Below are 15742 nucleotides of genomic sequence, written 5' to 3'. Positions count from 1 at the left end.
TAAAAATACACATTTAAATACGAAATTTGTGGCTCGAATAGACTCAAATATTTGCGGACCGGACTTGGACTTAGGTATTTCATCCTTAGGCCTGGCCCAGCCCGACCAATTGACAGCCCTAATGCTTCTTGGTAATACTGGTCAAATCAGATGGTATATCACTAATAAATGGACTTATTCTCATCCTAAAGTTCGTTTACATCAAAAGACAAACAACATCTTCTGTATATAAATTTTGGGCTATGGGCCCATCCAAGAGACAGTATAGGGCTGCAAATTGGTGGGCTGGTCCGAATTCAACCCAGGCTCAACCTGATAGATTGGTGAGTCTGGGTTGAATTATGTAGAAAATGAGTTGAGCCTGGGTTAGAATATCTCAACCTAACTGAACCCAGACTTGATTCCATAAACTAATATATGAATATTTTTATATTAATTATAGATTTTTTATTCCATCATATCATTATGCCTTGTGAACAATTAATTAATGTTATTGTGAACTTTGATTTAGTATGATTTGCCTAAATATTCTCTCAATGATGAATTTGAAGGTTGCATGTGATTTTATTTACTAGTAGTTTTGTTTTTATTTTGTATATCTTTTTTTCAAAATATTAAATTTATTTGCTAATCAAAATGAAATCATGGTTATTCAACAAGTCCAACTCAATCAAGATGTGTGTGGCTCAGGTGCGGGTTGCTCGCTTGGCTCACGAATTAGTTCGAGGTGGAGTTCCGTGTAAGGTTGGGGCGCTTGACAAAATTAATATATCAACATATCAGTTGAAAAAATAATAGGCAAATTCCTAAATCACCCGGTAAGAATGTGGAGAAGAACCAAAACAAAATGGTTCCGCCTACTCAAAACTAAGAGGGGGTGCCGCCTACTACTAAAATCCCGGTTTTTGCAACAGTTGCGTTCTTCTATGCAAGAAGAAGACTTAGAAAGAACAAAGAAGTTGGGGCTAACCCGAACTTAGCCCGATTTTATAATATCAAGCTCAAGTTAATTTTAGGTTAGTGAGCTTAGGCCTGATGCTCGGGTTGAGGGTTATGTTACTTGGGTTGAGCCTGAATTTACCCTCCAACCTGTCCAACCGCCCATGTCGCTCTGTCTCTCTCTCTCTCTGAGTAGGTGGGGGGGGGGGGGGGGGGGTGAATTAGGCTATAGGTAGGGAGTATTTTCAACATAGGCCAACAAAAAAAAATTAAAAACTATAACCCTTTGAAATATCCGTACCCATACATGAAAAAAAAGTCCCCCTTAAGGACTAGGTTTCAAGAAAAATTATATTAAAACTTCTAATTGTACATGTAGTACATTATTTATGGTAGTCAAAGGAAGATGTTTAGTAAAAAAGACAAGTTGTATTATTCATTCCAAGTCGTCAATCCTAAAGTAATTCAAGTCTCTATTCAATAATTTAGTTTAGTTTAACACGCAAGACACATTGATACTAAAAAGTAAAAACTATCCATCACTAAGATCTCTTTCTGTGTGTTTGCTCGTGTGAAAGAGAAGTCAGAATCTTATATAATTCGACAATCTCTTGATATCCCATTTTCAATCGAGAGAAAAATGAAACATTGATCTCAAAACATTAAATATCTATGAATGAGTTTTTATTCAATCATCTTCTAACAATAACAATAACACGTAAAGTGATGAAAAAAAGATGAAAAAAAATTTATGTGATTCGAGAAAATTACCTACATCTTAGTGAAATTGTAAATCACTTTCAACGAAATCATAAAACGAGTTACTTTGAATCTATAATCCTTACATCGATGAAATTTCTCTAAGACAAAAGTCACGAAATTAAGACAAAAGTGACTCAAAAATTTCCATTATGTCCATATCATACCACCGACAACCAAATATATTATTACACATTTCCAATATATATTTTTTTTCTATTTTTACATCAGTGTAGCTTATAAAAATAGACAAAAATTATTTCACTTATTTATAAAAATGATGACTAATGTTACATGATTGAAATACCAAAATTAATAGAAAAACTTCTCTTTAACATCTTGACTCACCCAATCACTCTAAATCCTTATCGATCGATGCTTCCATGAATCTTTGCTACTCGTATTCGATATATCTTCTTAAGTTTGGTCTACCTGTTGTGTAATGGATCAGGACATGAAGGCACTAGTCTTTGAGTTGTTGCAACGAAGTCAGCATCTTCAGAGTTTGAAATTTTGCTCCAAACTTGAAACTCTCCTGTCCTTACAACCTTCTCTGGTAGATATCTTATACCCAAAACCCCATTTTCTATAAGTGAGGTACTCAACAAGATCACTAAAAGAAACCCAAGTTGGCTTCTTGAGATCAACATAGCTTCCAAGACTCTAAATCTATCTTCCAACACTTATGAATGAGAGAGAGTGCAAGAGCAATAATCAAATGTGGATGTAAAGTTAAGAGGGTATTTAAAGGGAGAGGAGAAGAATAATCAAATGTGGGTGTGTGAAGGTGAAGGTGAAGGTGAAGAAGAGTGTGTAGTCAAAGTTTCCAATAAATAAGAAATTAAAAACAATGGTGAGGGAGACAAAAATGTGATTGGTGCAGAGAGTCTTGTGGGGAGGTGAGGATCATTAAGGGCTTGTAGTGTCCATGTGATAAACCCAATTTTGAAGGACTAATGTTTAATTTTAAAATCAGATTTCCCAAATTGCCCTCGGGAATTAAATTTCCTTTGATAATTTCTATTAACACACCAAAGTTTTATTACAATACACCAATTAATACAATTAAATATCACACCAATTAAAAATAAATTAACATTGCAGATGGATTGGGTTTTACCGTATTCTTTCTCCTCACTCTTGGAAGGGTGGACCTGCAATACCTTTGCCTTTGGAAGAAGGCATCTATAAATGATCCTTCGTTCGTCGTGGCTTGGGGACTTTGAAAGGAGAGAAACATCAGGGTTTTCCAAAGTAAGGAAAGCTCTCTCTTAATTGTGTTCTTGGAGATTTTTGGTCTTCTATACTTTTGGTCCAAGCTCAGAAGGGATTTTCATGGAATTATCTTTCGAGATTTTGTATTCAGATAGGAATTTTGTATGACATGTAACTCTTATTTTTTTTTCTTTTTTTCTTATTTTATTTTGATTTTCTCTTTTTCTCTTGCTTGTCTAGGAACTACCTCAGCTTCCTTCTATCTTTTTCGTCTTTAATGAAATTCTTATATTTAATATAAAAAAATGAATATTACAAGTGTCAGTTACTTTACTTGGTAAAGTCTTTGGGTGATGATATCAAACAAACTCGTTAAAAACAAACTTCTTGATTAAAAAAATAAAAAATAATTCAATGGATCAATCAATTTTGAAAGAATTTGTTTAATTTTAATTTCAAATGTCTTAGATTGCTGATAAGAACTATGTTTTTTAGTGATTTTTTTATGGATACCAACTTGTTTTTATTATAATACATCAATTAATGAAATTACATATCACATCAAATAACAAACGATGAACGACAAATCAATGGGTTGTGACTTGTGACCAAACCAATTATTTCTAATAACTTTGTATAATTTCCACATTAGATTTTTATATAAATCTTTTAGAGAACTTCCAATGCCACACCAACTTTTTATTATAACACACACTTTTGTATGAAGAGCTCCCATGCACATGTGTATTGCGCATGGACCATATCACCATTTATGGTAGTACTTGATTATAAGTCGTCCGATTATAATATCCTATCGTACGATATCACCTCTGTCGCTTCACCATTCGATATGGGCCCACTCTCCCATCAGCATCTAATCACTTGTGATGCCATGTTACCACAAAATTAGATCATGGAGGATCAAATTCAAATATAATAATAAATAATTTGTCCTACACCTTCCCCTTAGTCATTAGGTTCATTATTAGGTTTGAAACTTAATACACATTTATAGTGTTAGTCTAAACTTATGGCTTGTATTCCTTCAAGTAGGCCCCTTACCATTATCATGTTTGACAATCCAATTGCATAGGAACTTGTTCACACATCACAGTTTTAAAACTTGTCGACGTGACTCGACTCGATTCAATTAGATTTCGAGGAAACTCGTTGGAACCAACTTGTCAAGTTACAACACAAGTCGGCTCTAAAATGCATACCGAGTCAAGAACTTGACCGAGTTATTTTGTTATACATAATATTTTTCTTTATTTTAAAATATTTATAAAATTAATATGCTAGTCTGAGTCGAGTCGAGAGTTTTCAAGTTGACTTGACTCGATTAGACATTTGAGTCAAGTTGAAGAGTTTTAAAATTGTGGATTTCATACTATGTGGTGGACCGACTTCTCTAAAGGTCTCTCATGTATTGGATCTCATGGGTTTCTCATTGAAAAAAGTTGCACTCAAGTGCTTCATTCCATTCAGATATTCCTCACTTTGTGAAAATTTGACTTTCATACAGTTGACCTAAATTTGGAAAAATGAAGATTGTCTCACCGTCGCAAAATTGGAAAATCTAGGTTTATCATCATCATTGTAATAAAAATTTATTGTATAAGTAGTTCATCAAATGTGATGTTCGAGTGGACCCGCACGTGAGTTTCATTTCGAAGATATCTCTTGTTCCTGAATTTATATATTGAATTTGATTTTAAACTTGGTCTAGACCTATGTTATCTAACTCATGGGTTTGCTCGATTTGAATTCTGGTTCGCAATTCATGGTTCGCCACTCAAAAATGAACCCAATTCGTAGGAGCAGACAGAGGTGAGGGTATTTTGATCATTTTTCAATAATCTATTAATAAAGACCAAAGTCAAAGGGACATGCTATTAGTTTAAGATTTTGAAAGACATCTCAAATATTAGCAACATGTGGAGGGGTGTATAAATAATTCAAGGAAAATTTAGTTCATTGAATTCTTTGCATTTGACGATAGTGAATCATACCACAAACTGGTTTGGTGACTCACCAACGAATTAGGTAACCTTGGTCTAGACCATGAACTCCAGAGCGTTGACAAGTCACGACAATCCACATTACTTAAATGAGAACCTCAATTCAAGTTCTACATAATCCATTAGCCATATAACATTTTTGATCTATATATATATATAATATGGGCATTTTAACCCTTAAGGATTGGTGAGATGGCCAAAATCACGTCTCAGGAAGGCAAAGGTTGTAAGTTCGAATCAACCTTAGAGACCACTTTCCAAGATTTATCCTAGAAATTACCCGGAGCATGTGAGGGGAGGGGACTCCTGTGCCCGAGGATTAGTCGGGGCACTAAGATGCTCAAATACCTCAGTTTGAAAAAACAATATGGGTGTTTTCGTCCAATTAGGTTTGAGTAAGTTTCGACTGATGAACATGTAATAAGTACGTCATCCACACCTAATGACCTAAAATAACTAAATTTTATGTCCCCAAAGACCTCAAATTCAGGATCACAGGTTGACTATTGCTAGGGTTGTTTCTCTCTCTCTACCCCCTTCTCACACCTCAATGTTGTTGTTAATGCACTTCTTCAGGGCTAATAGTACTTTCTTGTCCCTCTTTTCTCTAGTTCTTATTATTTAAATTATGTACTTGTCTCAAAATTAGGTTTTTAACCTTTTTTTAAGCTTTTTGTTGAAACAACACATTGTCTTGGTTGTCACACACACCAAGCATTTCTTTTGCAATTCTATTGGTGGGTTTGGTAGTGATTTTGCTCCTTGTTTTTGTACTAACTTGTGGGCATATCTCACAATGTGAGGCTTCTTTTTGTTCTTTGTTTTCAAAATTAGATTCTTAGGGTACACAAGGTCATACTTAAGAATAAATCACATTGTTCAACTAATTGGCCCTATAAAGCTGATTATCCAAAATTTTGTCAACCACAAACCTATTTTTTTTCAACAGTGATCATTTGAAACTTTCTCATCTTGGAGGGGTCCACTAATTGGATGGCTTGAATTAAAGTAGTGGTGGAAACTTAGAATCAGCATCATCATCATGACATCATTATCTAAGCTTTATTTCAAAAACTTGGGTTCTGCTGATTCAATCAGCTCCTAATTAAGTTCAATTTTATGTCGAGTTGTGTCATGTTAATTCAAGTTTGTTCAAATCCGTGTTCACTAGATTAATCTGGTTAATTCATGGTTTTAAAACTCATTTTGACGTCTTGTCTCATCCATGAACAAGATCAAGTCATCTTGGACGAGTTTTCTGATACGTTTGAGTCGTCTCGTTCAACAATGAGACAAATGAACCATGGTTTAAATCTTATCCGATACGTTTGACTTGTCTATCCATCTTATTGGTGGACGATATTGAGACGTCTGAGATGAGATTTAGACCCATAGGTGAACTAGACACATTCCTTTGTGTTTTTGGTGATTATTTGAGATATCTCATGTTTTCATATTGGTGGCATCCCCTTGACCTCATTCTATTCTAGAAGGCTAACAGAAAATGAATTAAACACCCTCATTTTCAACCTCTAGGACAATAAAAAAATTCTCTTCTTCAACCAAAAGTTTCTGTCTCCTTCAATGATCAAGCATTAAGAACAAGAAAGGATTTTCAAGAGCTTAGCAACAAAACAAAACAAAACAAAAAAGTTATAATCCTAATTCCTAAATATTTGGTATTGGCTACCACCAATCTCTCTATCTTTATGAATAATATCGCTTTGAAAGTTGTATCCATCCCTACTGAAATTGCACTCCATGAGTATGTATTTGGATCTATTGAGACTCCAAGAAAGTTGACACCTAAAACCACACGTGCCCATAGGCCCATATGGAGAGTAGTCGATGGGTGGTGAGAAGTAACTTCCTTTCGCTAGGTTATAAAAGATGGGCCGCAAGATCGAGCCTCCAAGTTGCAGTATGAAACAGAAAATTTTGGACCTAGTCTTGCCTACGTGTCGATGTTAAGCAATCGCAACAAATTTTGACCGAGCCATGCTTAAAAATTGTTCACCCAATTTTTTCAACCAATCTTCCCCTCAAATGAGGAAAAGTAGAGGAAATTGAGCATGCAACAACAACAAATCCCTCCATTTCATGTAAGTCTATAACATAAACCTTTTATCATTGAAAGTGAGTTCATATCTGCTTTCACTATATGCAAGCACACTTTAGTATTTCCTCACTCTTTTACGATCTTTAACTTGAATATTTCTTCTAATTATGACTGACATTGGTAGATGTTGCTCATATCCAAACCATCTTGATTGACTTTTTCTTGCTTATTGCCCATCGGATCTACTCTTACATGTTCGCTTCTAATTTAATCTGTCCTAATCTATACTTTCATCCATCTCGCGAAACATAAAATTAGAAATGAAAACATTAGTATATTTGCAACATGAGCAATGTTCATAAGGGCTTGGATGAGATATTCAGCCATGAGTTCATGTTGCCAAAAAATGAATTAATACAAGTCAGAATTTAATCAATAAGCGAAAAAAAAAAAAAAACTATTTAAGTGAGCCAACAGACAGCTAAAAAAATGAAGCTAATTTTTTTTTGCTCTTATGACGTACACTTTTTCACGCCACCAATGAATCTTATGGTCATACTGTAATGGTGAACAAATAGAACTTCAGTACAAAAGCCAGGGCCAGTTGTAATAGAAAGATCCCAACCACAATCAAGAACCATCTTTCACCTGCAGACACAATGTGCGCTCGGAGGTTAAGAGCAACAAAGGTCGCTGACATGAACCCTGCAACACCTGCTATCACCCACCTAAACACTTCAACCGGCACAACAGATAGACACTGCATTCAAACGTAATGAGAATTTTGGTGAACTAGTCCCATCGATTAAAACCAAGAAGTTATCAGAGAAAAGTACAAAATGGAGTTCACTACTTGTCAAGCAAGAACATTGGGTCACAACAAGTCTCGCTCAATTAATAAATTGGACTGCCAAGTTTTTAAGATAATATGTGATTTCTCTAGAAAATTATTAATGGAATCTGTTTTCTATGGAGCAAAGAGCGAAAACTGGAACTCCAAAACTTACCGACGCAGGTATGAAGACAAAGAGGGAGTACCCATATAGACACAACAGCTGAACAAGGCTGGATGGCACTGAGAAATATTTTAGGATGACGTACAAGCCAAGAGGGACAATGGTGACATAGCCGTAGAACAAACCAGCAGACCATGTGACCATGTTTATATCATAATCCCACTCTTTCTTCTGCAGCTTATGTGCCAAGTACGTGGCGAAAGTGCCTATTGATGCTGCTACAAAAATTAAGGTAGTACATATCCAGAAAGGCCCGTACCTGCTCGGAATTTATAATTAAAATTATATGATGAGCTTTTATCATAAAAATAAAAATAATTAAAAAGAAGGATAAAGAATATATTAATCTATAGACTTGTAACACTTGATAAAATTGATGAAAAGTGCAGAGATTTAAAAAGGAATAGTTCAAAACTTGAAAAGATATTTAAGGACAATTTTCTTTAAAAATTTCATCAAAAGATAGAGGAATTGATTTCAAACTGAAGTCCAACTTTACGTTTGACGATACACGAGTCCAACTTTTCCACATCACAGTACTTTGTGGATTTAAAAGTCACCAAACATAATTGTTCATAAAAAGAAAAAGTGATGAAAACAAAGAAATTTCCAAAAGTGAGGATAGCTTCGGAATAACTTCTTGCAAGAGAAACACTAACCAGAAGAAAGGTCATCTGGTAAGCTAAACTTACATTATTCTTGTTTGCTTACCAGACACTTGGTAATCTCAAACAAACTAATTCTATTCATGGTAACAATTTTTTTTTTTTTTTAATCAGTAAAGATAATTTTATTAATAGAAGAAAAAATGCCGGGGGTTGAGGGGACCAACCCTGAACAAAGAAACAAGAAACAAGAAAAAGGAAAGGCAAACAACAATAACAAAACAAAAGACTCTCACGACAACGAGTAAATCCTATCCCATCGCACAACAAAATCTTCAAAGAAGAGCCCCTTAAAAACCTTATAAAGTTTACTCCAATAGAATATGTACTCCAAAATAGAGAGAACTAATCCTTCCATCGTAGTCTCTTTCCCCTCAAAAATGCATTTATTGCGAAGTTTCCAAATTCCCCAACAAACCGCGAAAGAAACCAAGAACCAAAGAATCCGTTTAGAAGACAAGAAAGAACTGTCCCACGACAGCCAAAACTCTAAAGCCGACTGAACTGAGCTGGGAAAGCAACCCACAATACCAAACAAAGATAAGAAGTGCGACCAAATCTGGTTAGAAAAATTTCACCAAGATCTCAGCTGCACAATTTCAAGGTAAACTACCCTTTATGGAAGACAATTTCAATTGTTGTTGAATGAATTGATGTAGGAACATTTTCAATTTCTCAGGTGCAGTCTTGCATCAGACCATACCTCCAACCAGGAGTTGATCTTATCCTGTGTTTGAAACAATGATGCTTGACTCACTCCAAAACAACAATAAAGGAACAGTTTCTTTTCATAATTACATAAAACTAACATATAAATTCGCTATGCACTAAGCCATGTATATATGACTATGTCGATTCCTTGTACCAAAAAGGAAAAAAAAGAAAATGTTAAGAGTTGAGAAAAGAACAAATACTTGCCAGTAAAGAAATTTCAATTGAAATGATGATAAGATTACATTCACATGTAGAATAAACGTATAATGTAAATGAACAACAGCAAGACTTACAAGTCTGGGTTGCTAGCAGTTTTTTCAGAAAAGCTTCCTTCAAATGGAAAGAGTGAGTCTTTAATCCTTTCTAAGATGTCTGAAGTGTCTACCTCAAAGTATGGCTTGTATGCTGCAACTGTGAATGTTTGCATCCAACTGCTTGGCTGAGTTGCATCAGAACTCCTACCAGGAGCCGGTTTTGAAAATGTATCTACAGCATATTTATATTAAATATCAATTAGTTCAAGTTACATAAATAAATTAAAGAAAATGAAAGGTCATTAGGCATTAATAATGAACATAAGGATGCAATGAAGTAACTCTTGTTGAACCGTAGAAAAACTTTCCCAATATCAAATGGGGAGATGAAAAAATCTATCAACTGTTTCAAAATCCTTTAGTAGAAAATACTTATAAAAAAAAAAATTCCTTTAGTAGAAAATACTTCTAGAAGATATTCAACAGATAAACCGACCTTTTTTTCTGTTTTTACCATTAATGATGTATTAAGAAAAGCAGAAAGAAGATACAAATTAGTGAAGAGATTCCTATGTATAAACATAATCAGCCTACATCATTCGAGCAACCCATTGGCACGCCTGACAAAACAAGTCTTTATATCTAGAAGGCTTCTTTGTAGATTTTTCTGGCATGCAATAGATGCCTAGGGAGGTGAATCATGTGCCGAAAATATGTTATGAAAATGCACAAGGAAGCTCCTCGGTAAATATTAATTACTTATCAACACTGCTTCATGATAAAAACTTTAAGTAACTGGACTTTGAGATGAGATCTCGTTCAGGCCTTAAGCACAATATGGGAAATGTCTAAATTGAAGCTTGTTCCAGGATAAATTTTCTTAAAGAGGTCCATACAAGAATCTGTGTCTTTCCATGCATTAGAGATGTATATTTTGTTTACTCTTGATAGGTGACTGGACAGGTCCATGCAAGAACCTTGATTCTCCATTTTGATTGTTGGATTCAGAGGATCCTCCTCCAAAGGGTTGGCCAAAAAAGTTTGATAGCAGTGATGATGGCATATTGATGGGGAGATCAGAGATTATGGGCCATTATTTGGTAAGTTTTGTAGCCCTTTAATGGGTTGGACGAATTTTAGGGATATAAGAGTTCTTTTTAAAAAAAAATTAGTTTTAGGCTATTTTGAGTCCTACTTATTTTTGAAGTTCATTATTAGGTATTCGAAGTTTAGTAAGAGAGTTTTTGTCGAATTAGTATTATTAATATTTTTTGAAAAGTTTCAATTTCGAGAAAGTTGCCTGGGAGTACAAGATAGAGTCAAATTAAAAGTCTTTTAGGTTTTAGCAACTAGTCTTTACCATTTAACTAATATAATAAATTGTTTTATGAAAACAATGAACGAATGAATAAAAAATTACAGTAATTTTCGTTTTTCTTACTTGAATGTTGGGCCATTCAACTTGGTGATGCCAAAGAAATCATTCGGTAATTTCAAGGTTAAATAATCATCTTCTTCTCCTTAATCTTCTTCTCTTCTTTTTTCTTTTATTTTCTGTTTCAAACCCAAAAAACAGCTCAACTAACCCCTTTCTGGCTCACAAGAAACTACCCAACCCCACCCTAGTACATATAAAATCTATCTAAACTCCTTCAAAACTCAGATTTGAAATCCACCACCTTCTTCAACCTACCCCAACTAATTTTAACCCTATTGTAAAATTTCGTAATTACCTTTTAAAATATAGTCAATTGGTCTTGTGAAATCTTTTACAATGGACAATAAAATCTTTTGGGCTTAAAACCCTTTTTATAATATTTCTTTCTTCTTCATCGTCTCCTAGTTAGCTTATCCTCCCACCCTTCTTGAAGTAAAACAGAAATAGAATCGATAAAACCTAAGTCGTCCTACATCATATATACACTTATAGGTAAGTGGAAATAGAATTTGGCAGCCTGATGATCATGATGGCAAAATGAAAGGTATTGTACTGATCAAAAACATAGAAAGGAAAGGAATTGTCGCCCATGCAAAACCAACAAGTTATTCCCAAGTGATAGAAGTGCACATTTCTATGATGTAGATGATGTTACAACATACATCACGTATTCCTCCCAATGAGAGAGGACTGACTACAAGGTTACACTAGCCACCAAAAGGGACTTTCACTTTGTAGCTTATATTTTATCTTCTAATGAACAGTTAGTAGATTTAGATATTAGTAGCTTTAGATGTTGTTGAGATAATATTAGGCGGTTCGATTAGAAAGTTTTAAAAGTTTACATTTTCCTGTTGTCGGTAAATATATTAGGATTTGCTTAGGAAGGTCCTTAGTTGTTTCCGAGAAATTATGGATTATTATAAGTCTAGAAGTTTCTTAAAAATTCCTAGTTGAATTAGAATTAGAAAACTTGGTTTTTAAGTCATTTTAGCTGGTGTTACCTCTATATAAGGAAAGGAGGATGAATAGTGACTTTTGTAATGCTTGAAGTTTAAGAGAGTTTGTTTAATAGAAAATTTTCAACTTTGAGCAGTCTATAATTTGGAGTTTGGACCATTGCAGCAGTTCTTTACTTCTCTTGTTAATTCTTTTGAATATAGTGAATATTTTTTTGTGGTTTAGTCGTTGGCCTGTTGATCAACAACAGCTAAATTGAGAGTCGGACTAAACCCACATCATCTTCCCTCTGGAACAAAATCTCTCATTTCGCAAGCTTGCAGCCATTCATTGCTTGGGCAGTTGTTTGTTCACAATTGATGGATGTGGAGTTTCCTCTATATTTTATAAATATACACATATGTCCAATTTTGTTGATGTCCACATCATCCACATTTACACATATGAGTACTCTTGGTGTCCTAGGATTTTCAAGATCTCAAGAGAGTTGGAGATAGATTGTTTCCTTGATTTCCTTTACCTTGCCAACCTTAAAGGAGAAAAGATTAGGATCAGGGGCGGAGCTAGTAAGGAGTTAGTGGGAGCAATTTCCCCACTCAATTATTTTTGGATGCTTTAGATGCCTTTGCATCTATGCTTTAATTTGAGATACCCTGTACTTTCAACCCATTTGCCCCCACTCCTCACCTTCCTCCAATTTTTGCTCCCCCCCACCCCCTGGCACATACACGCACACAATTTTTTGAAGATGACATTGCTCCTTGACTTGTGCCTTCTCTCATAGACTAATTCAGAATGATCTAAATACCTTTTTCTTCAACCTCTTAACAAAAACCTTTCAATTTTCTCTCCAAAACCATTCATCTCCAACCTTAGCATTTACTATAGTTTGCCCTCACTGCAAGAAAGAGTAGGTAAGTTACAAAGCTATTGAACTTGGATAAGGTATGTCTAGTCACTAATGAACAAGGTGAGAAGTAGGGTTTTTTTGAAGCATAATCGAAGTAAACACTTCTAATTAAAAGTCGTGCTAGCATACACAAACATAGCCTAATATGTGTTGAAGAAGTTAAAAATAATTCCCAAACGAGACCAAACCCAAACCCATCTCAATATTGGATTGCCAAGACACGTAGGAACATTACATTGGTTAATTTAACAGTCAAAGCATTTTAACATTCAATCTCAATGATCCAAATCTTAGCGCAACGAGAATTCAAGACATCTTCATCTAATCCCAACTAGTGGGGCCACAACATGAATCCTATTTTTCCATTTAACCCTTTCATGTATCATATCTTCAATCAGGAAAAAGTTCCTTAATATCATTTCAAACTACATTTTAGAGAACACAATAATGAAAATCCAATCCAAGTATTTGAAAAGTCAATATTTTTAGTCATCTCGATTTTCTTAATTGCAAATCAATAAAGAATTCTAGATCGAAACAAACTACATTTCCAGTTCATGTTTATTTATTGCCCAAAAAATTCACTATTTCCTTCAAATACCTAAAATTTAAAGAAGAATCAAATAATGAGAGATTTTGCACGTAAGATGTGTACCATCCGCATCACGAGGAGGACGAAAACCAGTGGAGATTTTCCCCTGTGTTTCGGATGGTGGAAATGTTTGAAGATTTGAATCTGTAACAAAGAAATCATCGAAATTAACACAAAACAAATCAAAATCTAACAAAAAGAAAAAAAAAAAAAAAAAAAAAAAAAAGCGAAAGCTAACCTGTGAATTTGACAGTTACGTGACCTGGATCTGAGACAGCCTGCATAATTGAAGAAACAAGTAAATGAGATCTCATGAAAATTCAAAATAAAATAAATAAAATAAATAAAATTGAAAATTATGAGAATTTTTTTATTTTTTCGTGTAGAAGATGAGAATTTACCGGTACAGATCCGGATACGTTCTGGTTGTCCAGACTGGTGTAACCGCTCGACATCATCTTTTCGCGGGAAAACCAAAAGCTCTTCTTCTGTCTTCTTTACGGCTTTACGCTACACTTCTCTCTCTCTCTCTCCTAAGATCATCAACTTATTTTGGGGAGTGGGGACAAATGTGCTGTTTTTTTTTCCCGTAAATATATATACACATTTGGCTTACCATTGTACCCCTTAATGAATAGTGATAATCGGACTCGCGATAATCTGACTCCCCTCTACTCTCCTGACGTGGCATGTGCATATAACATAATTTTTTTTAACGCAATTGCACATCCCCATCAATATGTGCAGCTTGTATCCCAAAGAAAAAAAAAATCTATGGATCTATGCACATATCACGACAGGAGAGCAGGGGAGTCAGAAAATCTTGATTCTTATAAAATTTGACACTAGTTACACGAAGGATTGCAATTTTCTTGATTTTTTGACGAAATTACCTTTGAATATATTAAGTTCAAATGTTAATATGGGGGTATTTTTTGAAATTCAAATTTTGGAGCCGAATCACTTTTACTCCACCTTAAATCATTATAATAGTAAAGATAAGTGCAGAAGAATACAATTACACAAGCTCTGGATGTAAAGATCCACAAGTTGCATTTGGTTCCATGATAAGTTCTTAGATTTTATCTGATCTCGATCCAAGTTATACATCCATAACTACTTTGACAATTTGACACCCAAATCATTTAGTATGTAATAAGTAATTATTCATTTTGTCATTGATGAGCTTCATCACTTTAATTTTTCTTAAACTTACTTGCTAATAATTCCCAGAATCTTTACTATTAAATTTTAGACTTACTGGTGGTACCAAAGAGTGGTTCAATTTTCATTGCAATCCTAGAAGTAGTTGATTTGAAGACTACGTGTTTGGGAAATCGTTTGTCTACTTTAGAATCCAACTCTGGATGTATCGAAGTTAGATGTCGGATAAGGCCTATACAACTTAACTTTGAAGATGGACCTAGAATTCCAATTTATCAATTTTTTTATCTTAAGGTGTGACGTTTCAGTTTATGGAGAGATGGTGATTTATCCCCCACCCACACTCTTGCAAACCAATCACTATTTTTGGAGCTAAATATTGGATCACTAAGAAACGGGAGTGTCTGTTTCACACACCAAAAATACTCTACGTACCCACTTACTCAACGTACACACCTAAAAAGTAAAAAATTCACAACGCATAGACTTAATAAAAAGAGATTCTCAATACACACCCCATGAACTATAAAATTAAAAAAATTATTATTATTTATGCATCCAACCAAACCAATCTCTTATTCTTCTTTCTCTCATCCCCTTTCTTATTTCTTCTTTTTCTTTGTATCTAGAAAGGTTTTAATGAAGGTTTTAAGTTTTAATCTTACTTGTTTTTTGTACTCTAACAACTCCAATCGAGTCAAAGTTACACACATGAAAAAATTCAATTCCGTATGTACCTACCTACCAAATCAGTTTTATATCTTTCAGTAAAAAAATTTGTTTGGTACGGTATCCTATTGAATATGTTTAGTACTATTTAGTAGGTACTTGTCGAATTTGCTAAAACAAGTTCGATATGAAGTTATTGAATAAATCTATCAAAAAATCTTTGAATTCTTTGATTTAAAACCATCGTTTTTGAGATTTTAATAGTGATTTTTTCTTCTTCCTCAATGATTAAATGCCAAAAAAAAATGATAACTTGAAAAGAAACACTAAAACACAATATCCATTTATTCAACATCTCATAAAACTC

General features: G+C 34.2%; 1 protein-coding gene across 1 annotated transcript; it reads right to left on the bottom strand.

Annotated features, from left to right (window-relative positions):
• Nucleotides 1-7307: 7307 nt before the first annotated feature.
• Nucleotides 7308-14113, bottom strand: LOC147383222 (uncharacterized). Its single transcript, XM_086429057.1, has 6 exons — nt 13944-14113; nt 13781-13820; nt 13606-13686; nt 9682-9874; nt 8001-8268; nt 7308-7753 (listed from the first exon to the last, which is right to left on the bottom strand). Exons 1-6 carry the CDS (start codon nt 13998-14000, stop codon nt 7547-7549), a joined length of 846 nt encoding a protein of 281 aa, XP_086285183.1. The 5' UTR covers nt 14001-14113; the 3' UTR covers nt 7308-7546.
• Between the last annotated feature and the right edge of the window lie 1629 nt (nt 14114-15742).

Source organism: Akebia trifoliata, chromosome 16 (assembly GCF_017979445.1).
Source record: "Akebia trifoliata isolate Shusen 1 chromosome 16, ASM1797944v1, whole genome shotgun sequence".
NCBI classification, from domain to species: domain Eukaryota; kingdom Viridiplantae; phylum Streptophyta; class Magnoliopsida; order Ranunculales; family Lardizabalaceae; genus Akebia; species Akebia trifoliata.
Note: the sequence above shows the minus strand (reverse complement) of the source record. Positions and strands in the feature narration are given on the sequence as shown.

Excerpts from the sequence above, each read along its gene's own strand:
- LOC147383222 (XM_086429057.1), bottom strand. The coding sequence starts at position 14,000 with ATGATGTCGAGCGGTTACACCAGTCTGGACAACCAGAACGTATCCGGA. Across the intron at positions 8,269-9,681 it reads ACTGCTAGCAACCCAGACTT|GTACGGGCCTTTCTGGATAT; the intron begins GTAAGTCTTGCT and ends AATTCCGAGCAG. Across the intron at positions 7,754-8,000 it reads TTGTCTTCATACCTGCGTCG|TGTCTATCTGTTGTGCCGGT; the intron begins GTAAGTTTTGGA and ends GTTTGAATGCAG.